Source organism: Neoarius graeffei, chromosome 26, assembly GCF_027579695.1.
Source record: "Neoarius graeffei isolate fNeoGra1 chromosome 26, fNeoGra1.pri, whole genome shotgun sequence".
NCBI classification, from domain to species: Eukaryota; Metazoa; Chordata; class Actinopteri; order Siluriformes; family Ariidae; genus Neoarius; species Neoarius graeffei.
Window position 1 is genome coordinate 23809396 of NC_083594.1, and position 25650 is coordinate 23835045.

The window sequence follows — 25650 nt, forward strand, 5'->3', positions numbered from 1 at the left end:
GTTTAGTTGAAAGAAAGTCGATTAATTTTACATTTGTGTTGGATGTATTGTTCAGTTTGCGATTAGAAAAGACTGAGAAAGTCCATGTGAATTAGTTTTGACAAGTTTGGAGAAGGTGAGTTGTCTTTAATAGTCGTTTTATTTTTGTATTATGAACAAAGAAAAAGTGCCAACTTACTCTTCAGGCCAGAGGACTAAAAGCTAACTTCAAGACTAGCTTGTGTTTCATTTTTACATAAAAGCTGTACCTTGGAAAGTAAAATGTTTTGTATGATATTTTGCAGTTCATGAAGATATTTCGAGATGAAAGTTGAGGTGACCACAGCTGTGAACTTTATCACCAAATTATTGAGAGGAAGAGGACTCCTGTCTGAAGAACAACTCCAACACTTCAGTCATTCTCTGGAAGAGGCATTAGGAGGTCAGATTAAACATGACATTACACACCTATGAGTTCTGACCAAAGTATTCACACAATATATATATGTTATTTACCAGCTGGGAGGTCCGTATCGTGAAATACCGTAATTGAGGTCTTGAAAGTACTGACCGAGGCCCTCTGGGCCGAGGTCAGTATTTAATGCCGAGGTCACAGTATTTCACCATACGGACCGACCTTAAGCTGGTAAATAATATATTTATTTTTTCTTTACCAAATTCTAACAAAAAACAAGAGCGCCCGAAAGGGAAAACCGAGCCGAGGCGCGCCACCATTTTGAATCCTCATTCACGGCTGTAATGCAAATGGCTTCCTCCTCAGTATATAAGTGCACTTCCATGGTGGGAAAAAAACTACATTTTGCTGCCTATGTAGTCCCCTATTTATACAAAATTGAGTCATTCAGGATTCAGCCATGTTTTTGCTCGGCGTTAGCAAGTTACAGGTTTTTAGCTTTCTCCCAAAATGTTTTCTTTTATTTCTTCTTCCTCAGGGTAGTAAAACTCACTTTCACTGTGAACACTGTTGTTATCGCTATTCATGATGTAAAATTAATGCTATTCTTCTGAGAAATGCGAAAATAACGTTGACAAAAATTGCTACAATGTTTGTTGTTGTTGTGAACGAGAGAGTCGCCGGGGTCCGTAACTGGGGTCCGTATCGTAGGATATGGACCCGCTCGCCAGCCAATCAGAGCGCAGGATTTGATGGAAACCGGACCGCGAAAAAAAATAATTAGTCTTTATTCAATCTACTTATTTTTCAGTTTCACTGAAATGGACAAATACCTTTACAATTATACTGACCCCTTGCTATGATAAAAAAGGAAAGCTCATAAGTGTGACTTTCAGTTAAAGTCACTGATGTATAAAAAAAGACAGATATTTAATGCCGGGATCAGACTACATTATATTTTGTCTTTGACGATGGTCACCATGTCAGATTAGACAATCATAGTGCCATAACTTCTTGCCATGTCTTGGTCCGGAGACTTGCAACACTACAAGTTTGACCCCGACCAATCATCATTCACGTCCTTGCATGCTGGAGGAGGGTCAAAACATTGTCAGTCATGACTACAGAAGAAATGTTAAGGAACACATCATAAGAGTTGTTTTTTACTACGCTACGGGAGAAAATACAAAAAAATTCTGACATGCAAAACTTTTTGTCAGGGTGTTTTGGGGCGTTCCAGACGTTGTTCCATTTTTGTTTTTTTCTGACATGAAGAACATGTTATCGCACAGTCTGTTTTTGTATCCGGCCAAGATTTTATTGGGATCATCTCATACAGTAGACGAATCTTACAAGACTGCTGAAATCAAACAGTGCAAAACAGGCTTTATATTTTCATTAGGACAGATTTTTATCTCGGGAGCAATAATGCTGGCCAGAAATGCTGCCTTTTTTGAGAGCCTCATCCCAAGTGAATGATAGTCATGACATTCTAATAACAAATCTATTCTTAAAACAATATGCAAGTTGAACAGAGTTTTTAAAAGTATTTTTTCTTTGATTTTAGAGCATTATGAGCATCACTGGTTCCCTGATGCACCATTTAGAGGTTCGGGATACCGCTGTATCCGGATCAATCACAGGATGGACCCGCTAGTAGGGAAGGCTGCTTACAACATTGGTCTCAGCATGGAGCAGCTTTTCTCCCTCTTACCTTGTGAATTTACAATGTGGGTCGACCCCTACGAAGTGTCCTATCGTATAGGGGAGGACGGGTCCATATGTGTACTGTATAAGTCCACACCACCGCCACCGGAGACTCATCTGAACTCTCTGGATAGCTGCAAAGAGAAACTGAGAATTGGTCAGTCACGCCCTTCAAAATCATTTAATGTGATGACTTTTTCCAGCTAATCTCTCTGCACATCTGGCCCACATTTGTTTTATATTTTAAATGATAATTTTAATGACTGAATTAATTGGACATATTTTGATTTAGTACTTGATTAACACCTTTAAATATTTGTAAATGTTTTATATATTTTGATTAAAGATGATGCTTCAATTTTTAATAGTGTGTTTTATGTTATATTTGTGTAATGTATTTTTTATATCTAGAGTAAGTGCACATTTTAGGTGAAACTGTAGCCCATTTGTTGCTATATAATTTCTAACCCCTCTCTACCACATCCATCAATAGAAAGGGTCCATCAGAGGCCCACATTAATCCACTCATACCAGTGACAGATACACTACCTTATCAGTGTTGCTGCTGCGAGAATGGTCACCCACCCAAATAACATATGCTCAAATGTAGCATGGTAGTTTGAATTAATGTTCATGGGTTCATTAAAACATGAACTGAAGGTGAAATGTTTGCTGTACCATCATGATACTGCATTACACCTTACATACTGCTGAATGTTATGAGACAGTGTATGTTAAATTTGATTATCACAAGAAAGTCTCCTCCTCTGAAAGTATTAGAATGGTAAGGCCAGTTCTTCTATTTTTACCATGTTATCAAGATATTTGGGCTTGAGATCAAAAGATGAATATGAAATGATAGACTTTGTGTTAAACAACTTTGTGAATGTGGCAACTTTTGTGTGAACCCACCCATTTTTCAAGTGATCAAAAAATACTGGAATAGGTATGTCTTTTTGCCTAGGTGTGCCCTGTCAGGTTGATTCTTTAAACAATTAATAGCTTGGAGGGATGGCACGGCGGTGTAGTGGTTAGCACTGTCGCCTCACAGCAAGAAGAGCCCAGCGGCCGACGAGGGCCTTTCTGTGTGGAGTTTGCATGCTCTCCCAGTGTCCGTGTGGGTTTCCTCCAGGTGCTCTGGTTTCCCCCACAATCCAAAGGCATGCAGGTTAGGTTAATTGGTGGCTCTAAATTGACCATAGGTGTGAGTGTGAATGGTTGTTTGTCTATGTGTCAGCCCTGCAATGACCTGGCGACTTGTCCAGGGTGTACCCCGCCTCTCGCCCATAGTCAGCTGGGAGAGGCTCCAGCTTGCCTGCGACCCTGTTGGACAGGATAAGCGGCTACAGATAATGGATGAATAGCTTGGAGTGTCTACTCTTGGCATGAGCCATTGGTTTTGCCTGTGAAGACTGAATTTGTTGTTAAAAAAGGATAAACCAACATGAAGACCAGAGAGCTGTCTATGGGAAAACAAGCTCTTTTAAAGCTGAGAAAAAAATTGATCAGAGCCATTCCACCAGCATCGGACATAACCAGTACAACAATGTGGAATGTCCTGAAAAAGAAAGAAACCATCGGTGTATGAATAACTCAGCAACAAACATGTTGGCCAAGGAAAATAACAGCAGATGATGACAGAAACAGGTCAGTGACATCACCAGCAAATAGGGCAGGGGTGTGAGCAGTGCGTGTGTATATTTTATATATATATATGTACACACACACACACACACACACACACATATATCCACGTATATGTATATTACAACCCCGATTCCAAAAAAGTTGGGACAAAGTACAAATTGTAAATAAAAACGGAATGCAATGATGTGGAAGTTTCAAAATTCCATATTTTATTCAGAATAGAACATAGATGACATATCAAATGTCTTAACTGAGAAAATGTATCATTTAAAGAGAAAAATTAGGTGATTTTAAATTTCATGACAACAACACATCTCAAAAAAGTTGGGACAAGGCCATGTTTACCACGGTGAGACATCCCCTTTTCTCTTTACAACAGTCTGTAAACGTCTGGGGACTGAGGGGACAAGTTGCTCAAGTTTAGGGATAGGAATGTTAACCCATTCTTGTCTAATGTAGGATTCTAGTTGCTCAACTGTCTTAGGTCTTTTTTGTCGTATCTTCCGTTTTATGATGCGCCAAATGTTTTCTATGGGTGAAAGATCTGGACTGCAGGCTGGCCAGTTCAGTACCCAGACCCTTCTTCTACGCAGCCATGATGCTGTAATTGATGCAGTATGTGGTTTGGCATTGTCATGTTGGAAAATGCAAGGTCTTCCCTGAAAGAGACGTTGTCTGGATGGGAGCATATGTTGCTCTAGAACCTGGATATACCTTTCAGCATTGATGGTGTCTTTCCAGATGTGTAAGCTGCCCATGCCACACGCACTAATGCAACCCCATAACCATCAGAGATGCAGGCTTCTGAACTGAGTGCTGATAACAACTTGGGTCGTCCTTCTCCTCTTTAGTCCGAATGACACGGCGTCCCTGATTTCCATAAAGAACTTCAAATTTTGATTCATCTGACCATAGAACAGTTTTCCACTTTGCCACAGTCCATTTTAAATGAGCCTTGGGGGGGCGTCGTGGCTCAGGTGGATAAGGCGCCATACCATGAATCCGGGGACCCGGGTTCGATTCCGACCCGAGGTCATTTCCTGATCCCTCTCCGTCTCTCTCTCCCGCTCATTTCCTGTCTCTACACTGTCCTATCCAATAAAGGTGAAAAAAAAGCCCAAAAAATATCTTAAAATAAATAAATAAATAAATGAGCCTTGGCCCAGAGAAGACGTCTGCGCTTCTGGATCATGTTTAGATACGGCTTCTTCTTTGAACTATAGAGTTTTAGCTGGCAGCAACGGATGGCACGGTGAATTGTGTTCACAGATAATGTTCTCTGGAAACATTCCTTAGCCCATTTTGTGATTTCCAATACAGAAGCATGTCTGTGATGCAGTGCCGTCTAAGGGCCCGAAGATCACGGGCACCCAGTATGGTTTTCCGGCCTTGACTCTTACGTACAGAAATTCTTCCAGATTCTCTGAATCTTTTGATGATATTATGCACTGTAGATGATGATATGTTCAAACTCTTTGCAATTTTACACTGTCGAACTCCTTTCTGATATTGCTCCACTATTTGTCGGCGCAGAATTAGAGGGATTGGTGATCCTCTTCCCGTCTTTACTTCTGAGAGCCGCTGCCACTCCAAGATGCTCTTTTTATACCCAGTCATGTTAATGACCTATTGCCAATTGACCTAATGAGTTGCAATTTGGTCCTCCAGCTGTTCCTTTTTTGTACCTTTAACTTTTCCAGCCTCTTATTGCCCCGTCCCAACTTTTTTGAGATGTGTTGCTGTCATGAAATTTCAAATGAGCCAATATTTGGCATGAAATTTCAAAATGTCTCACTTTTGACATTTGATATGTTGTCTATGTTCTACTGTGAATACAATATCAGTTTTTGAGATTTGTAAATTATTGCATTGCGTTTTTATTTACAATTTGTACTTTGTCCCAACTTTTTTGGAATCGGGGTTGTATATCCACCACCATGCTGGTGGACAGCTCAGCTGATAACAACACTGACTTAATGCACTCTGGTGCAAGAGGTCATGGGTTTGTGTCCTGGTTGAGGCAACATTGGATGTGGGACCAATGGATGCTTCGATACCCAGCATCTACAGTAAAAAACAGCAACTGCTATCGTAACTAGAGATTGATGAGAAGGAGGCAAGGAGGAGTCAGGGTACCAGTTCAGGGGGGTTATCATCATCCCCACACTCAGAGATTGAGACTGGGAACCCCCCAGCACAACCTTGCAAGCAAGAGCTTAATGCACGAGCAGCTGACCTGAAATTGAAGATAGTCACAAAGCTGAACACCTGGAACCGCTGTTCCTGACTACCATGTGAAGTACCTCCTGAAAACCTCCTCGAAGCAGCAGTATGAACAATCCCTACTATGACCAACAAGCTGATATATGATCCTGCTTGGCTATAAGATGGACACTAACCATAAGTTGCAATAGTCCACCATAGAAGAGAAGATTAGAGACTAAGACCAAGGTGACCTGGAGAGAAGTTAGCCAGCTATCCAGAAAGGTATGAGAAATACAGCAAGCTGTGCATACCTGAGGCCCTAGAGAGTGCCAAACAAAGACTCACAGCCCTGGCTACTCATCTAAGGAGGTACACAAGCTGTACACCAGTGGCAGAGTAATAACAACATGGTTCCAGATCCACTAAGGCTGGAGACTGAACAATACTGGAAAAGGATATGGGAGAAGGAAAAATCATATAATGACAGTGCTCAGTGGCCAACAGACCTGAGAAACAAACACAGCAATCTCCCTGAACAAGACCCAGTAACCATCACTGTGGCAGATATTCAAGTAAGAGTCTCGAAAATGAAGAACTGGACAGCCCCAGGCCCGGATATGGTTCACGCCTACTGGCTAAAGAACTTGGCAGCACAGATGAACCAGCTGCTGGGACTCATCCGGAATGGCTGACTAAAGGTCGGATGGTCCTGATCCTGAGGGACCCACAGAAGGCAGCAGTCCTTTCCAACTACCACCATACCCAACTACCTCATCCTACATGGCTTATAGCCAACTCGGCTATCAGCTCATGTACGACTCGATTTCGTGGAGTAACTGTTTTATAAAACAGTTATTCCACAAAATCGAGTCGTACATGAGCTGATAGCCAAGTTGGCTATAAGCCATGTACGATGAGATTGAATGGAATAACTGTTTTATTCAATCCATATTCACTGGATTTTGAGAAACAGAGGATTTTTATTTTATTTTTTGCAAATTCAATAAATAAAAACTTTATACAAAATGTCCGACAATATAATTTCCACGTAGAATGTAAACAAACTGGTGAAATGATAGTAACAATTTGGGAAAATGCTATAAAAATAATTCTTGAAAAATTAATAAAAGATATGTTCTTATCATCAAATACTTTTGTTCCATATTTTGTTGCTTTTTTGACTTTTTTTTTCAAAAAAGAATGTGAGTGATGTCTTCAGACATACTCTATATTAAGTTGGCTAACGTTATGTTACGAATAATCATAGTGAGATCATGTTGGTATCACTTTGTCAACATCTTCAAGTTGGCTAGCAATAGAAAATTATTTTTTTGAATGTTATTTCAAACAAGCACAGTCAGTCTACTACTGTACTTCTTCACTCAATGGCAGTGGAGAGATTAGTGAAAACAAATTACAGAAAGAAGAAATAAGCTCTCCCACTTTCTCAATACAATTATAAATCAATTAGACCTGTAAATGGTTCATATGCCATTTTAATCTGTAAATCATTACGGTATAACACTTTCATTCATGAAAGTATTTTTATTTGGAAATAATTTCTTGTGTCTGTAACTCAGCAGGAACTGCTGCCCCAGGTGATAGGCAGGGAGCAGGAACAGCTGGCCCAGGTGATGGGCAGGGATCAGGGACAGCTGCCCCAGGTGATGGGCAGGGAGCAGGAACACCTGCCCCAGGTGATAGGCAGGGAACAGGAACACCTACCCCAGGTGATGGGCAGGGAGCAGGAACACCTGCCCCAGGTGATGGGCAGGGAGCAGGAACAGCTGCCCCAGGTGATAGGCTGGTAGCAGGGACAGCTGCCCCAGGTGATAGGCAGGGAGCAGGAACAGCTGCCCCAGGTGATGGGCAGGGAGCAGGAATAGCTGCCCCAGGTGATGGGCAGGGAGCAGGAACACCTGCCCCAGGTGACAGGCAGGGAGCAGGAACACCTGCCCCAGGTGATGGGCAGGGAGCAGGGACAGCTGCCCCAGGTGATGGGCAGGGAGCAGGGACAGCTGCCCCAGGTGATGGGCAGGGAGCAGGGACAGCTGCCCCAGGTGATGGGCAGGGAGCAGGAACAGCTGCCCCAGGTGATGGGCAGGGAGCAGGAACAGCTGTCCCAAGGGATGGGCAGGGAGCAGGGACAGCTGCCCCAGGTGATAGGCAGGGAGCAGGAACACATGCCCCAGGTGATAGGCAGGAAACAGGAACAGCTGCCCCATGTGATAGGCAGGTAGCAGGGACAGCTGCCCCAGGTGTTAGGCAGGGAGTAGGGACAGCTGCCCCAGGTGATGGGCAGGGAGCAGGAACACCTGTCCCAAGGGATGGGCAGGGAGCAGGGACAGCTGCCCCAGGTGATAGGCAGGGAGCAGGGACAGCTGCCCCAGGTGATAGGCAGGCAGCAGGGACAGCTGTCCCAGGTAATGGGCAGGGAGCAGGGACAGCTGCCCCAGGTGATAGGCAGGCAGCAGGGACAGCTGTCCCAAGGGATGGGCAGGGAGCAGGGACAGCTGCCCCAGGTGATAGGCAGGGAGCAGGGACAGCTGCCCCAGGTGATAGGCAGGGAGCAGGAACAGCTGTCCCAGGTAATGGGCAGGGAGCAGGGACAGCTGTCCCAGGTGATAGGCAGGGAGCAGGGACAGCTGCCCCAGGTGATAGGCAGGAAACAGGAACAGCTGTCCCAAATGATGGGCACAGAGCAGGGACAGCTGCCCCAGGTGATAGGCAGGGAGCAGGAACAGCTACCCCAGGTGATAGGCAGGAAACAGGAACAGCTGTCCCAAGTGATGGGCAGGGAGTAGGGACAGCTGTCCCAGGTGATAGGCAGGCAGCAGGGACAGCTGCCCCAGGTGATAGGCAGGAAACAGGAACAGCTGTCCCAAATGATGGACACAGAGCAGGGACAGCTGCCCCAGGTGCTGGGCAGGGAGCAGAAACAGCTGCCCCATGTGATAGGCAGGGAGCAGGAACAGCTGCCCCAGGTGTTAGGCAGGGAGCAGGGACAGTTGCCCCAGGTGATAGGCAGGGAGCAGGAACAGCTGCCGCATGCAATAGGCAGGTAGCACGGGCAGCTGCCCCAGGTGATAGGCAGGGAACAGGGACAAGTGCTCCAGGTGATGGGCAGGGAGTAGGGACAGCTGCCCCAGGTGATGGGCAGGGAGCAGGAACAGCTGTCCCAAGGGATCGGCAGGGAGCAGGGACAGCTGCCCCAGGTGATAGGCAGGAAACAGGAACAGCTGTCCCAAGGGATCGGCAGGGAGCAGGGACAGCTGCCCCAGGTGATAGGCAGGGAGCAGGGACACCTGCCCCAGGTGATAGGCAGGGAACAGGAACAGCTGTCCCAAATGATGGGCACAGAGCAGGGACAGCTGCCCCAGGTGCTGGGCAGGGAGCAGAAACAGCTGCCCCATGTGATAGGCAGGGAGCAGGAAGAGCTGCCCCAGGTGTTAGGCAGGGAGCAGGGACAGTTGCCCCAAGTGATAGGCAGGGAGCAGGAACAGCTGCCGCACGTGATAGGCAGGTAGTACGGGCAGCTGCCCCAGGTGATAGGCAGGGAACAGGGACAAGTGCTTCAGGTGATGGGCAGGGAGTAGTGACAGCTGCCCCAGGTGATGGGCAGGGAGCAGGAACAGCTGTCCCAAGGGATCGGCAGGGAGCAGGGACAGCTGCCCCAGGTGATAGGCAGGGAGCAGGGACACCTGCCCCAGGTGATAGGCAGGGAACAGGAACAGCTGCCCCAAGTGATGGGCAGGGAGCAGGGACAGCTACCCCAGGTGATAGGCACGCAGCAGGGACAGCTGCCCCAGGTGATAGGCAGGAAACAGGAACAGCTGTCCCAACTGATGGGCACAGAACAGGGACAGCTGCCCCAGGTGATAGGCAGGCAGCAGGAACAGCTACCCCAGGTGATAGGCAGGAAACAGGAACAGCTGTCCCAAGTGATGGGCAGGGAGTTGGGACAGCTGCCCCAGGTGCTGGGCAGGGAGCAGAAACAGCTGCCCCAGGTGATAGGCAGGGAGCAGGAACAGCTGCCCCAGGTGATAGGCAGGGAGCAGGAACAGCTGCCCCAGGTGACAGGCAGGGAGCAGGAACACCTGCCCCAGGTGATGGGCAGGGAGCAGGGACAGCTGCCCCAGGTGATGGGCAGGGAGCAGGGACAGCTGCCCCAGGTGATGGGCAGGGAGCAGGGACAGTTGCCCCAGGTGATGGGCAGCGAGCAGGAACAGCTGCCCCAGGTGATGGGCAGGGAGCAGGAACAGCTGTCCCAGGTGATGGGCAGGGAGCAGGGACAGTTGCCCCAGGTGATGGGCAGCGAGCAGGAACAGCTGCCCCAGGTGATGGGCAGGGAGCAGGAACAGCTGTCCCAAGGGATGGGCAGGGAGCAGGGACAGCTGCCCCAGGTGATAGGCAGGAAACAGGAACAGCTGCCCCATGTGATAGGCAGGTAGCAGGGACAGCTGCCCCAGGTGATAGGCAGGGAGCAGGGACAGCTGCCCCAGGTGATAGGCAGGGAGCAGGAACACCTGTCCCAGGTAATGGGCAGGGAGCAGGGACAGCTGTCCCAGGTGATAGGCAGGGAGCAGGGACAGCTGCCCCAGGTGATAGGCAGGAAACAGGAACAGCTGTCCCAAATGATGGGCACAGAGCAGGGACAGCTGCCCCAGGTGATAGGCAGGGAGCAGGAACAGCTACCCCAGGTGATAGGCAGGAAACAGGAACAGCTGTCCCAAGTGATGGGCAGGGAGTAGGGACAGCTGTCCCAGGTGATAGGCAGGCAGCAGGGACAGCTGCCCCAGGTGATAGGCAGGAAACAGGAACAGCTGTCCCAAATGATGGACACAGAGCAGGGACAGCTGCCCCAGGTGCTGGGCAGGGAGCAGAAACAGCTGCCCCATGTGATAGGCAGGGAGCAGGAACAGCTGCCCCAGGTGTTAGGCAGGGAGCAGGGACAGTTGCCCCAGGTGATAGGCAGGGAGCAGGAACAGCTGCCGCATGTGATAGGCAGGTAGCACGGGCAGCTGCCCCAGGTGATAGGCAGGGAACAGGGACAAGTGCTCCAGGTGATGGGCAGGGAGTAGGGACAGCTGCCCCAGGTGATGGGCAGGGAGCAGGAACAGCTGTCCCAGGTGATAGGCAGGCAGCAGGGACAGCTGCCCCAGGTGATAGGCAGGAAACAGGAACAGCTGTCCCAAATGATGGGCACAGAGCAGGGACAGCTGCCCCAGGTGCTGGGCAGGGAGCAGAAACAGCTGCCCCATGTGATAGGCAGGGAGCAGGAACAGCTGCCCCAGGTGTTAGGCAGGGAGCAGGGACAGTTGCCCCAGGTGATAGGCAGGGAGCAGGAACAGCTGCCGCACATGATAGGCAGGTAGTACGGGCAGCTGCCCCAGGTGATAGGCAGGGAACAGGGACAAGTGCTCCAGGTGATGGGCAGGGAGTAGGGACAGCTGCCCCAGGTGATGGGCAGGGAGCAGGAACAGCTGTCCCAAGGGATCGGCAGGGAGCAGGGACAGCTGTCCCAAGGGATCGGCAGGGAGCAGGGACAGCTGCCCCAGGTGATAGGCAGGGAGCAGGGACACCTGCCCCAGGTGATAGGCAGGGAACAGGAACAGCTGTCCCAAATGATGGGCACAGAGCAGGGACAGCTGCCCCAGGTGCCGGGCAGGGAGCAGAAACAGCTGCCCCATGTGATAGGCAGGGAGCAGGGACAGCTGCCCCAGGTGATAGGCAGGGAGCAGGGACAGCTGCCCCAGGTGATAGGCAGGGAGCAGGAACAGCTGTCCCAGGTAATGGGCAGGGAGCAGGGACAGCTGTCCCAGGTGATAGGCAGGGAGCAGGAACAGCTACCCCAGGTGATAGGCAGGAAACAGGAACAGCTGTCCCAACTGATGGGCAGGGAGTAGGGACAGCTGCCCCAGGTGATAGGCAGGGAGCAGGGACACCTGCCCCAGGTGATAGGCAGGGAACAGGAACAGCTGTCCCAAATGATGGGCACAGAGCAGGGACAGCTGCCCCAGGTGCTGGGCAGGGAGCAGAAACAGCTGTCCCATGTGATAGGCAGGGAGCAGGAAGAGCTGCCCCAGGTGTTAGGCAGGGAGCAGGGACAGTTGCCCCAAGTGATAGGCAGGGAGCAGGAACAGCTGCCGCACGTGATAGGCAGGTAGTACGGGCAGCTGCCCCAGGTGATAGGCAGGGAACAGGGACAAGTGCTTCAGGTGATGGGCAGGGAGTAGTGACAGCTGCCCCAGGTGATGGGCAGGGAGCAGGAACAGCTGTCCCAAGGGATCGGCAGGGAGCAGGGACAGCTGCCCCAGGTGATAGGCAGGGAGCAGGGACACCTGCCCCAGGTGATAGGCAGGGAACAGGAACAGCTGCCCCAAGTGATGGGCAGGGAGCAGGGACAGCTACCCCAGGTGATAGGCACGCAGCAGGGACAGCTGCCCCAGGTGATAGGCAGGAAACAGGAACAGCTGTCCCAACTGATGGGCACAGAACAGGGACAGCTGCCCCAGGTGATAGGCAGGCAGCAGGAACAGCTACCCCAGGTGATAGGCAGGAAACAGGAACAGCTGTCCCAAGTGATGGGCAGGGAGTTGGGACAGCTGCCCCAGGTGCTGGGCAGGGAGCAGAAACAGCTGCCCCAGGTGATAGGCAGGGAGCAGGAACAGCTGCCCCAGGTGATAGGCAGGGAGCAGGGACAGCTGCCCCAGGTGATAGGCAGGGAGCAGGAACAGCTGCCTCAAGTGATGGGCAGGGAGCAGGGACAGCTGACCCAGGTGATAAGCAGGGAGTAGGGACAGCTGCCCCAGGTGATAGGCAGGCAGCAGGGACATCTGCCCCAGGTGATAGGCAGGAAACAGGGACAGCTGCCCCAGGTGATATGCAGGGAGCAGGAACAGCTGCCCCAGGTGATAGGAAGGGAGCAGGAACAGCTGCCCCAGGTGTTAGGCAGTGAGCAGGGAGAGCTGCCCCAGGTGATAGGCAGGGAGCAGGAACAGCTGCCCCAGGTGATGAGCAGGGAGCAGGGACAGCTACCCCAGGTGATGGGCAGGGAGCAGGGACAGCTGCCCCAGGTGATAGGCAGGGAGCAGGAACAGCTGCCCCCGTTGTTAGACAGGGAGCAGGGACAGCTGCCCCAGGTGATAGCCAGGCAGCAGGGACAGCTGCCCCAGGTGATAGGCAGGAAACAGGAACAGCTGTCCCAGGTGATGGACAGGGAGCAGAGACAGCTGCCCCAGGTGATAAGCAGGGAGCAGGAACAGCTGGCTCAGGTGATAGGCAGGGAGCAGGAACAGCTGCCCCAGGTGATAGGCAGGAAACAGGAACAGCTGCCGCAGGTCATGGGCAGGCAGCAGGAACAGCTGCTTCAGCTGATGGGCAGGGAGCAGAAACAGCTGCCCCAGGTGATAGGCAGGGAGCAGGGACAGCTGCCCCAGGTGATAGGCAGGAAACAGGAACAGCTGCCCCAGGTCATGGGCAGGCAGCAGGAACAGCTGCCCCAGGTGATAGGCAGGGAGTAGGGACAGCTGCCCCAGGTGATAGGTAGGGAGCAGGGACAGCTGCCCCAGGTGAATGGCAGGGAGCAGGAACAGCATGCAGAAAGTGGAGCGGTGAGTGAATTACAAATTACAGAATCAAGCAATAAGGTATGACAGGCTGTGGTACAGATGGGTGACAAATTAAAACCAAAATGAAGTGTCTTAGTCGTGACGCCACCATGGGTCTCCAGAATATCTTCAGTGCTCCTTGCCAAGTCTGTGGAACTATATCGGAGGGATGAACTTTCCTCCGAGTTATTCCCTCTTTTATATACAGCCTTCATTTAATCAGTTAATTTAATTGAGATCAAGATTTCTTTTGCAATACAGACCGGAGTACAGCAGATAAACTTCAGGTAGGGGAATCTGAAAAACTTAAGGTCTTTTGGGGATTTGTGCCTGTATTTTAGGGGCCCCCCTCCCCCACCTTTGAAATAAAAACTCCGCCCCAGCCTGAATGGAACCCCCCACCCCACCAGTAAGCTTCTCATTCCATATTCCATTAGAAGCATATATATAGAGAGTGATTCTGCAACTATTTGGAATACAGACACTGTTGAGAATCTTTTGATCTGTGCTGTTGAAGTGAAGTTTAGTTGAAAGAAAGTCGATTAATTTTACATTTGCGTTGGATGTATTGTTCAGTTTGCGATTAGAAAAGACTGAGAAAGTCCATGTGAATTAGTTTTGACAAGTTTGGAGAAGGTGAGTTGTCTTTAATAGTCGTTTTATTTTTGTATTATGAACAAAGAAAAAGTGCCAATCTACTCTTCAGGCCAGAGGACTAAAAGCTAACTCAAAGACTAGCTTGTGTTTCATTTTTACATAAAAGCTGTACCTTGGAAAGTAAAATGTTTTGTATGATATTTTGCAGTTTATGAAGATATTTTGAGATGAAAGTCGAGGTGACCACAGCTGTGAACTTTATCACCAAATTATTGAGAGGAAGAGGACTCCTGTCTGAAGAACAACTTCAACACTTCAGTCATTCTCTGGAAGAGGCATTAGGAGGTCAGATTAAACATGACATTACACACCTATGAGTTCTGACCAAAGTATCCACACAATATTTTTCTTTATTCAATCTATTTATTTTTCATTTTCACTGAAATGGACAAGTACCTTTACAATTATAGTGACCCCTTGCTATGATAAAACAGGAAAGCTTATTAGTGTGACTCTCAGTTCAAGTCACTGATGTATAAAAAACCCCACCTATATTTAATGCTGGGCTCAGACTACATTATATTTTGTCTTTGATGATGGTCACCATGTCAGATTAGGCAATCATAGTTCCATAACTTCTTGCAATGTCTTGGTCCGGAGACTGTCAACACCGACCAGTCATTGTCTACGTCCTTGTATGCTGTTGCGGAGGAGGGTCAAAAAATTGTCAATCATGACTACAGAAGGAATGTTAAGGAACACATCATAAGAGTGCTAGGGGAGAAAATACAAAAAAAATTCTGACATGCAAAACTTTTTGTCAGGGTGTTGTGGTGTGTTCCAGATGCGACATTGCTGTTTTTTTCTGACATGAAGAACATGTTATTGCACAGTCTGTTTTCATATCCGGCCAAGATTTTATTGGGATCATCTCATACAATCGACGAATCTTAAAAGACTGCTGAAATCAGACAGTGTAAAACAGACTTTATATTTTCAATAGGACAGCTTTTTATCTCGGGAGCAATAATGCTGGCCAGAAATGCTGCCTTTCTTGAGAACCTCATCCCAAGTGAATGATAGTCATGGCATTCTAATAACAAATCTATTCTTAAAACAATATGCAAGTTGAACAGAGTTTCGAAAAGTATTTTTTCTTGATTGTAGAGCATTATGAGCATTACTGGTTCCCCGATGCACCGTTTAGAGGTTCGGGATACCGCTGTATCCGGATCAATCACAGGATGGACCCGCTAGTAGGGAAGGCTGCTTACAACATTGGTCTCAGCATGGAGCAGCTTTTCTCCCTTTTACCCTGTGAACTTACAGTGTGGGTCGACCCCTACGAAGTGTCCTATCGTATAGGGGAGAATGGGTCCATATGTGTACTATATGAGTCCACACCACCGCCACCGGAGACTCATCTGAACTCCATGATGACCGTCTCTAGCTAATCTCTCTGCACATTTGTTTTAACATTTTAAATGATGATTTTAATGACAGCCCTGTGATGATCTGCCGACTTGTCCAGGGTGTACCCTACCTCTCACCCATAATCAGCTGGGATAGGCTACAGCTTGCCTGCAACTCTGCACAGGATAAGCGGTTATGGACAATGGATGGATGGATGGATTTTAATGACTGAATAAATTGGATATATTTTGATCCAGTGCTTGATTTTAACACCTGTAAATATTTGTAAATGTATTTTTATTTTTATTATTTTATCATTTGTAAATATATTCTGATTAAAGATAATGCTTCAATTTTTTTTCAGTGTTTTATATTACATTTGCATAATGTGTAATGCATTTTATAAATACAGTAAGTACACATTTTAGGTGAAACTGTAGCCCATTTGTTGCTATATAATTTCTAGCCCCTCTCTACCACCATCCATCAATGGAAAGGGTTCACCAGAGGCTCACATTGATCCACTCATACCAGTGACAGATACACTACCTTATCAGTGTTGCTGCTGCGAGAATAGTCACCCACCCAAACAATATGAGATGATAGACTTTCAGCTTCTGATGTGTTAAACAAATTTGTGAATGTGGCACCTTTTGTTTGAACCCACCCATTTTTCCAAGCGATCAAAAATATTGGAATAGGTATTTCTTTTTTCCTATGACCCTGACCAGGATAAGGCGGTTACTCAAGATGAATGAATGACATTTAAACACTGACTTCACCATATACACAGCAAAGGCTCTATCATATTGTAATTGTGATCACAATTCTTTGCTTCCTTAAATTAATTAAACATAACTGACTGTGATATTAATTTTGCTATTGAGTTTATTATAGAGTGGCGACTACAATTATTGACACTTTAACAATCTTTTGACCATTGCTAAAGTAGAAAATACTTTCAATACATAAATTGTGCATGAATAATTACTCAAGCTTCCACTGGAAAAAAATGAGTTGATTCCCAATTACTTAGCGTATCAGATCACGTGACATCGTTCTACAATTATCGACACATTTGTCCACAGTTATCGACACCGTTCCACAATTATCAACATCCAGATGATTATTTATAAAAAAATAATCGGTATGCGGTATTAAGTGAACAAAACATAGTTTTTATTTAAAATTTGTTTTACATAGACTTACATTTAGTACAAAATATCTTTTATATAAATATATCGATGTCGGTGCTTACGTAATTCTCATGTTTTTAAACGAATGAACCGATAATGTTTAACCTGTCAGAAAATATTTTTGTTCCACTTTCTACGTATTTTCATAGATCACATTTTGTTAATCATTTGTTGTTGTTTGTATTAATTTCTAGTTTTGTAGTTTACCAATAAATATCAACAGGCAATCAACATTGTAACCACATGAAAATCCAGGTCAAAGGTCACATGTTATTCCTCGAACCAAAATATATGTCTACTGATATTTTAAAATGTGGTAGAGATTTACAACAAACTGCAAAAAAATATTTTCTGAATGGAATAGAAAAACCTGAATACTTCAAGCATGTAATTTTTTTTGTATGCTAGGAATTTAATTCTGGTCTAATTCTATTTATTGCGATAGTATTCCAAATACTCTATAAGCATTCCATTTTGTCATGAATCAGAAAAAAAATATTATAAATCACAGCATTTTTTTTAAAGTACTTAATCTACTTCAGCAATGTTACACAAAGATTGATACATAACAGTTGTAAATGTCACTTAATTCCACAGGGTGTCGATAATGGTGGACACCGGTGAAGGTGATCACTATTATCGACACCTCATTGTAAGATTGTGTGTGTTCTCGTGCATAGCTGTCCTGAGCTTTATGACCCTTTCACACCCTGGTAAACGTGCATAATCGCGAGAACATACTCTTTTATTTTCTCTGTACCTTCTAGTTTCGCTGAAACCACATTCCTGGTTCCTCCTGTTCTAGGGGGTGTATGGTCTGCTCTTTCATGTATAATAAAAACGACTCCTTATCTGGCGAGTTGACCTTGTGCCCCCGAGCCCCTTACTTATCTTGTCACGCAAGCTTCTGATGTATATAAACCCTGCTCTCTCTGTGTATCACTGAGCAGTGCTTGAATAAACCAGATTGATTTAACTCGTGTGGTTTGTTTTAACCCTGCTCCAGAGCGCTCTTACGTCAACGCATCTGAACTGAGACAGACACAGGTTCTAACAATTTGGTGACCCCGACGTGATACTCTCAATCAGGTAAGACATGTTTGATTGACTACCTGGTTGGCAGTAGTTTCGTAGTGTCCTACGGAGGACAGTTTTCCCTGGTTCGAGTCCAGGAAGAGCGCGCTATACAAATTTGTACTATATTTGTTGTCTGTTCCTCTTCAGATCCGTTTGTTGTCATTGTACGATGGGAAGCTCGTTCCCTAAGCCTGCGCCAGGGGAAACCCCGGCCGAATGGATGACTAGGTGCGGTTTCGCTTATTATGTTTCTCCTTGGCTCGATAATTTGGCAGGTTGGACCGAGGCCAACCCTCAAATTCCTTCATATCCTCGCCGAGGTACTTTCGATCCTGGTTATCTTGCATCGGCCCATCGCATGATTTATGAGGGATTAGGGGACCCCGGATGGGATCGCCCGTATATGCGGGAAGGATATGCCAAATGGTATGATATGAAGAAGATTTGGGATAATTTTAAACAGGCTTATACTCCCCGTTCAGTCCTGAAATCCATCCCGAAGCCTCGGGCTGCACCCGTCACCAAGGAAACGGAGGAGGCGGCGCTAGGAAAATCCAAATCTCATTCTGCTCCTCCAGCCTCGTTAGATAGTAAACCTCCACCTTATAGTAAGGCTGGAAAAATTACTGGTAAATCGCCGTCAGCTGCAAAAACGATTCCTAAAATTTATCCGTCCCTGGCTGCTGTGTCTGCGTGCCCCCCCCCCACGGTTGACAGAGGGCAGCGTCCCGGAGGGATAAAGGGTGCGCCTGCATCAGCCAAGAACGGCAAAGACGAAGAAAGTAGTGACGATACCGATGATGACACTGATGATGACGATTGGGATAATCCCGATGGTGTGGGTCCAGACGCCGGCTCGCGTCCTTATCCGCCACAAAACGCTGCTTGTGTATGGGTTGCAAAGCGCAGTGGTATTGATATAACTCCTCCGTCCCCGTCGGCTCTTAAGGACATCATCTCGCTTCTTCCGTCACCCGATAAGCCCTTGCTTTTTGTTGATCAGTTAATTAATGTTTCTCGTAACTGTCAGCTTACGGGAGCTGATTACCGGTTTATTCTGCAGAATAAATTAGGAGGCGCATATGATGAGACGGCCCTGTTAGAAAACGTACAGGTCCTCCGCCCCGTCAACGATATTGCTGTTAATGTTAAGGAGGAATTGCCTCCGGTAGGGGAAAACGGTCGCCCTCGCCAGCGCACCGTGTCTACCTTCTTTTGGAAGGACACGCCGAACGCACTGCAGCAGCTTCGTGAGCAATTGACGCGATACCTGCTCGCCTTAAAACAAGCAAATAGAGACCTGTCACAGGTCACTAATTGCAAACAGGAGCGTTCTGAGCTGACGTCGGCTTTCTGGAAGCGCTTTGGGGAAGTTTGGCAACATTTGGGAGGTCTTGAACTTGATTTGGCAAACCCGAACCCAATGTTCTTGTCCACCTTTCTGTCTAATTGTCGCCCCGAAATACAGAGCGTTTTAAAACATCACTGGAGTGACCGGAATAATCTGGTCCTCCGTCAGGCCGGGGAGCGGGTGCGCACGTTGGAGAGCGATGGTCTCTTAGACTGTAAAACGAATAAAGCATGTTTATCCGTCGTGCCGGGCGGACGAGCGGAGGGACGACAGGAGAGGGGTCGCCGAACGGGACCGCGCGGCGGGGGAGGGAGGAGAAATGGAAAGTGCCACTATTGTGGAAAAGAGGGGCACTGGATAAGAGAATGTCATGCGAAACAGCGAGATGAGCAGGAACGCGAGAAACCCGTCATGCGCGCCGGTTCAAGCCCCACAGGGCAGAGAGATCCTGCCCGCCCATAGGGCTGCCCTCAGAGCGATGAAACCCCGACCGTTGCTATGTTAAATCTTTTATTCAGCTCCCCTCTTAACGAAGATCTTCCCACTATTGTTTTATGCCTGGCAGGGACTGAATATCCTTTTTTACTCGACACCGGGGCTACCATGTCCTCAGTGGGGAGGGAATATGCGGGTCCTTTATCTACACGGTCTGTAAGCTCTGTGGGAATAGAAGGGGTTCCTTTCCATTCCAGTTGCACGCCCCCCCTTTCTGTTACTTGTGCCCTTGATCCTTTACTGAAGTTTTCTCACTCCTTTGTTTGCATGCCTGATTGCCCTTTTAACCTGCTTGGACGGGACCTCATGAGCCTCCTAGGGCTCTCTATTTCTTTTAGTGGCTCACACATGGTTGTTGACATACCAGACGAAACCTCGTCGGCTGCTCTTGCCCTCACCTCTCTTTCTCTTCCCCATAACCTTCTCAATGCTGCTTGTGCCGTTACCTGCCTCACACCCTCTCTTTCTGATCTCCCAGCTTCTCTTTGGGCGGAACATAAGGACGAGGTGGGCTTTGTTAACTGTACCCCTTACGAGGCGGTCATTAAACACTCTTCGCCAGTATATGTAAAACAGTACCCCCTTTCCCCAGCTAAACTGTCTGGCATTGATGATGTTCTGTGTTCTCTCCTAGAGCAAGGTGTGGTTGTTCCCTGTGTCAGCCCTTATAACACCCCAGTGAATCCGGTGCAGAAGCCCAACGGCACGTGGCGTTTCACCCAGGACTTGCGTAAGATTAATGAGTTAATTATCCCAGTCGCCCCATTAGTTCCAGACGTTCCCTCTCTTATGGCCTCGATTCCGTGTGAACATGCGTTTTTCTCTGTGATTGACCTCTGTTCTGCCTTTTTCAGCGTCCCTGTGGGCCACGACACGCAGCCCCTGTTCGCTTTTACGCACAGGGGAAAGCAGTACACATGGACCAGGTTACCCCAAGGATATGTCGATTCCCCCGCGGTTTTTACAGCCGTAGTGAGGGACGCCTTGGCCGGTTTGTGCCTCCCCTCGGGCTCCTCCGTGCTCCAATACGCGGATGATCTTCTGGTAACGGCGGAGGACGAGGACCTTTGCGCTAAAGCCACACTCGCTCTCCTCTCTCTTCTGGCGCAAGAAGGTTTCAAGGTCTCACGAACTAAGCTTCAGTTCTGCCTCCCCACTGTTCGATATCTGGGTCACGATCTCTCCCAGGGCTCCCGCAGGCTCAGCCCCGAGCGTGTGCAGGTCATCCTAGACACTCAGGTGCCTGCCACCAAACACGCCCTCATGGCTTTTCTGGGACTTATCAATTACTGCCGCCAGTGGATTCCTGACTGTTCCACCTATGACAAGTGTCTGCGCTCTGCAATTCTGCACTCGGACCCTTTGACTCAGCCCCTGGTGTGGTCTGATGAGATGCTGACGGCCTTCAGGGCCTTGAAACAGGCTTTATGCTCGGCCCCTGCTCTCGGACTTCCGAATTACCGTTTGCCGTTTCATTTATATGTGTGCAACCAGCAGGGAACTGCGTCTGGGGTTTTGGCGCAGGAGCACGGGGGGGGTATGCGGCCTTGTGCGTTCCTCTCTAAAACTCTTGATTCTGTGGCACAGGGCCTCCCTGCTTGCCTCAGGGCGGTGGCTGCATGTGCTGTCATGGTCACGGACGCTGAACGGCTGGTTTTGTCTCACCCGCTCGTTCTCCACACCTCACATGATGTAGTGCACGTTTTAAAGAACCTCAGTACCCAGCATTTATCTGCGCAGCGTCGCTCTGGATACGAGTCTATTCTTTTGGCCACCGAAAACCTTACTGTTAAGCCCTCCTCCTCTTTTGATTCTCTCGCGCACGCGCTTCAGCGCCTCCTCAATTCACAGGATGATTTTCTTCCTTCTGAAACACACGACTGCATTTCTAGCATTCTTTTCGAGACAAGTATCCGCCCCGACTTACGCTCCACCCCGTTACTTTCAGGTGATTCGCTGTTTGTGGACGGCTCGTGCTCACGCCCCTCTGACGGCGTTTTCGTGTGTGGTTATTCTGTGTGCCGCCTTCCTGATGAAACTGTTGAAGCTTTTTCTCTTCCTTTCTCCTCGGCTCAGGCTGCCGAACTATACGCTCTAACCCGTGCATGTGTTATTGCTCAGGACACAGACGTCACTATCTACACTGACTCACGTTACGCTTTCGGCGTTGCTCACGACTTTGGTCGGATTTGGGCTTCGCGTGGGTTCACCACTGCAGACGGTAAGCCCATTTCTCATTCTTCGCTTGTTACTGATTTAATCACCGCCTGTCTTCTCCCGCGCTCTTTAGCCATTGTTAAGACTCGTGCTCATTGTATTGGGGACTCTTTTGAGATCAGGGGAAACTCTCTCGCCGATCGCATTGCCAAAGCCGCGGCTGCCTCCGGTGTTTTTCCGCCTTCGCTTACTCTCTCCCTGGTCTCATCCAGTCGCATGATTAGTGCCGTTCTTCCGGACATTGACTTGATCTCCCTCCAGGCCTCCGCTTCGGCCTCAGACAACCATTTCTGGGACTCATGCGGCGCACAGCCGTCTGACGGCGTTCGGATCGATGCTCAGGGCCGCCTTTGTTTGCCTAGACATTGCACTCCATTTCTCGTCCGCGAGTTTCATGGTCCCACTCACCGCGGACGAAGGGGGGTAGTGGAGGATTTATCCAAAATATTTTGCATCGACAAAATACACACCGATGTACATCACATTCTAGACAGATGTTTAACGTGCGCCCAGAATAATCCATCTAAACCAGGCGCGGTACATCAGCACCTTCCCATACCTGACACGCCGTTCCAGGAATGGCAGATTGACTTCACTCACATGCCAAAGCAGGGCCCCTTTAAGTATCTTTTGGTCATGGTCGACAAATTTTCACGATGGGTGGAGGCTTTCCCTTGCGGGAAAGAAGACGCTCGCACGGCGGTAAACAAATTGACGCAAGAAATCATTCCGCGTTATGGCCTCCCGGTAGGGATAGACTCTGACAAAGGGACGCCGTTCACCTCTAAGGTGACCCAAGAACTATGTAAGGACCTAAAAATCCTTTGGCGATTCCACATCCCGTACCATCCACAATCCTCCGGCATTGTGGAGCGCGCAAATAGAACAATCAAGGGTAAGCTGCGCAAGGCAATGCAAGAAACCGGCACTAAAAACTGGGTACAAATTTTGCCTTTAGTTCTCGCTGACATGCGAATGACCGCTCAAGTGGCCCTCGACAACCTGTCTCCGTACGAGCTCGTGATGGGCCGGCCTTTTCCTACACCCTGGCGCAGAGGTATGCAGGCTATAGGAACGAGTGATCTTGATGTACATCTCAGTGAGTACGCCGTGGGTCTCATGCGGGTGTTGGATGAGTACTGGACGAGACTAAATTCCAAAAAGCCTCCCATTCCTGAGGCACCCACTCACCCCTTTGAGGTAGGGGATAAAGTGTTGGTAAAGAAATTTGCGAAATTAGGCGCTCCTTTGGAGGAACCGCCCTACAGTGAACCCACGGATGTGCTCGCTGTAACTCGAACGGCTGTACTAACTGACCTTTTTCCACAGTGGATTCATGCCAGTCGAATAAAGAAGGCTCCAATGTAATAGAAATCTATATTGTTGATGCTTAACAGGTTTTTGTGTTTCAGAAAGTTGCTGTGACAATAGCTGACGGCCTTTTCAGGGATCCCCTTTCCAGCATCCGGAGTGATCCGGTTTCGGCTGATCTACAAAGAGGGGATGGTCGGTGCGTCCCGCAGACTTCTGAACTGAGGAATCTGGAAGACACGTGAGCCTGGGCTACCTTCAACTATCTACATCCTGTGGACACAGAAAGAACAAAGTCAGTGACCAGTATGACTTTCCTTCTGGTATTGGTCTTAGCGCTTGGAGCAGGGAATCCCGCTCAAGCCAGCCACGAGGACAACGTTTTTTGGCGATTTGCCAATTGGACTGCTAAACAACATACTAATCAGTCTTGTTATGTCTGTCAATACGTTAGAGTCTAAACTGTAGTTATACTCTGTAAACAAAGTATAAAAGAGGGGATTGTAAGATTGTGTGTGTTCTCGTGCATAGCTGTCCTGAGCTTTATGACCCTTTCACACCCTGGTAAACGTGCATAATCGCGAGAACATACTCTTTTATTTTCTCTGTACCTTCTAGTTTCGCTGAAACCACATTCCTGGTTCCTCCTGTTCTAGGGGGTGTATGGTCTGCTCTTTCATGTATAATAAAAACGACTCCTTATCTGGCGAGTTGACCTTGTGCCCCCGAGCCCCTTACTTATCTTGTCACGCAAGCTTCTGATGTATATAAACCCTGCTCTCTCTGTGTATCACTGAGCAGTGCTTGAATAAACCAGATTGATTTAACTCGTGTGGTTTGTTTTAACCCTGCTCCAGAGCGCTCTTACGTCAACGCATCTGAACTGAGACAGACACAGGTTCTAACACTCATCATGTGACTTCTCAAACGCGCGTTTAGATACAAAATGGTGACTGTCAAATGAAAGAATACGAAACAGTAGGTTTCAACAAGAAGATCATGAAATATCAGTGAATTTGATAAGTAAAAACATGTCCATGATCTTTCCACCATGCTTACCTGCGATGATAACATCCGGGTTTTCCTCAAATTGCTGATCGTGTTGAAAAAAAATTCCATCTCTTGTAACGAGCTGTGTCATCAGCCGACAAGATCAAAGGACGAGAACGTGGGGGATGGGGTGGGGTTGTCTTCCAGTTGATTAATTAACCAATAACTGTTGTAACTGAAACTCACCTTTGTAAAATAGTTTTTTATTGACAAATCTGAAAAGGTGTCGATAATTATGGACTGTCGATAATTGTAGCCGCCGCACTAGTAATTAATTACAATAATTATTGAATTATTAATTATATGAAAATTAATATTACTAAAGAGCAGTGTTATTATGACTATATGCTTATGGCAGTCTGTCGTGGTCGACAATAACGTTTCATCTTCCTCCCCTCCAACTTCCATCCCCTCGATGCCTTCCATGGGCCCGCATGTGGGAAAGGAGACCAATGCGGGACCTACAAATCCGGGAGCAGATGGTGCAAGGGAAGACGCTGGCTGGGGCAGTTGGGTGGAGTCTTCAGGCTGTGCGCTTCTCCTCAAAGCGCTGGACTCCATTCTTGACTGTGCTCCTCCAAGTGGTCTGGTTCATGCTGGGGGAGAAGTCCAACTCCACGTCCACATCGTCCCCCTGCGGGCAATGTATCAAAGTAAGGGACTGCCAGCCAAGGTGAAGTACGGTGGGGACTTTGTGTGCCCTGGTGCTGCCATGGTAGCCGTGAAGGCTTGGCTGAAACCCCGAAACGACGCAGCCAACGGAGCTCTGGCACCCCGCTCCACGAGGGAACCAACATCAATGGTGCAACTCCTCACCAGCCCAATCGTCTTGCCCTATGGCATTGCCATCAATTGCGCAAGCTCGCCATCACCATTATCAACAAATCTTCGTGCAGGCTTTCTCATCTACCTCCTCTATGACTATATAAAAGAATGTATATATGACTGATATAGAGATGTATATATGTAAAAGAGCTATTTTCTCTTGATTTAAAATGACGTAGAGTAAAATGAATAAAAAAAACTGTTTATTCCTAATTAGTTGACAAATTATGAAAAATAATATTGATTTCACAATACTGGGATTAATATTTCACGGGTTACTTTAGATACCTGACACACTGACTTACCTACATAAGAAATTACATGACATTTTTTTACGCCTAAGTTCAGGCCAGCGTTCTGATTGGTTGTTCACGTCTAGAGAAAAGGACCAATCAGGACAAGCGAGCTACCATTTTTTTTTTTTTTTTTAGAGTTGTCTTGCTCTTGCCTGTTGGGTTCTTGTCGTCAGAAATGAACAACCAATCAGAACGCGCGTCTGAATCCAGTAGCCAATCGGAGCGAGCGGAGAGCGTGTCCTTGATTACGCGGTGGGAG

At 47.9% G+C, this 25650-nt stretch overlaps 2 protein-coding genes across 2 annotated transcripts; both read left to right on the forward strand.

The window, feature by feature from the left end:
* The first annotated feature begins 303 nt into the window (after positions 1 to 303).
* Positions 304 to 2308, forward strand: LOC132873952 (protein BTG1-like). The gene is made up of 2 exons (XM_060909776.1): positions 304 to 421; positions 1962 to 2308. Exons 1-2 carry the CDS (start codon positions 304 to 306, stop codon positions 2306 to 2308), a joined length of 465 nt encoding a protein of 154 aa, XP_060765759.1.
* Positions 2309 to 14387: 12079 nt separating this feature from the next.
* Positions 14388 to 15614, forward strand: LOC132874194 (protein BTG1-like). The gene is made up of 2 exons (XM_060910184.1): positions 14388 to 14505; positions 15328 to 15614. The coding sequence occupies exons 1-2, from the start codon at positions 14388 to 14390 to the stop codon at positions 15612 to 15614; spliced, it is 405 nt and encodes a 134-aa protein (XP_060766167.1).
* The last annotated feature ends 10036 nt before the right edge of the window (positions 15615 to 25650 follow it).

What these genes read in the sequence shown, in the direction of transcription:
- LOC132874194 (XM_060910184.1), top strand. Translation starts at nt 14,388, where the DNA reads ATGAAAGTCGAGGTGACCACAGCTGTGAACTTTATCACCAAATTATTG. An exon ending in TCTGGAAGAGGCATTAGGAG is followed by an intron (nt 14,506 to 15,327) that starts GTCAGATTAAAC and finishes TCTTGATTGTAG; the next exon opens with AGCATTATGAGCATTACTGG.
- LOC132873952 (XM_060909776.1), top strand. Translation starts at nt 304, where the DNA reads ATGAAAGTTGAGGTGACCACAGCTGTGAACTTTATCACCAAATTATTG. An exon ending in TCTGGAAGAGGCATTAGGAG is followed by an intron (nt 422 to 1,961) that starts GTCAGATTAAAC and finishes CTTTGATTTTAG; the next exon opens with AGCATTATGAGCATCACTGG.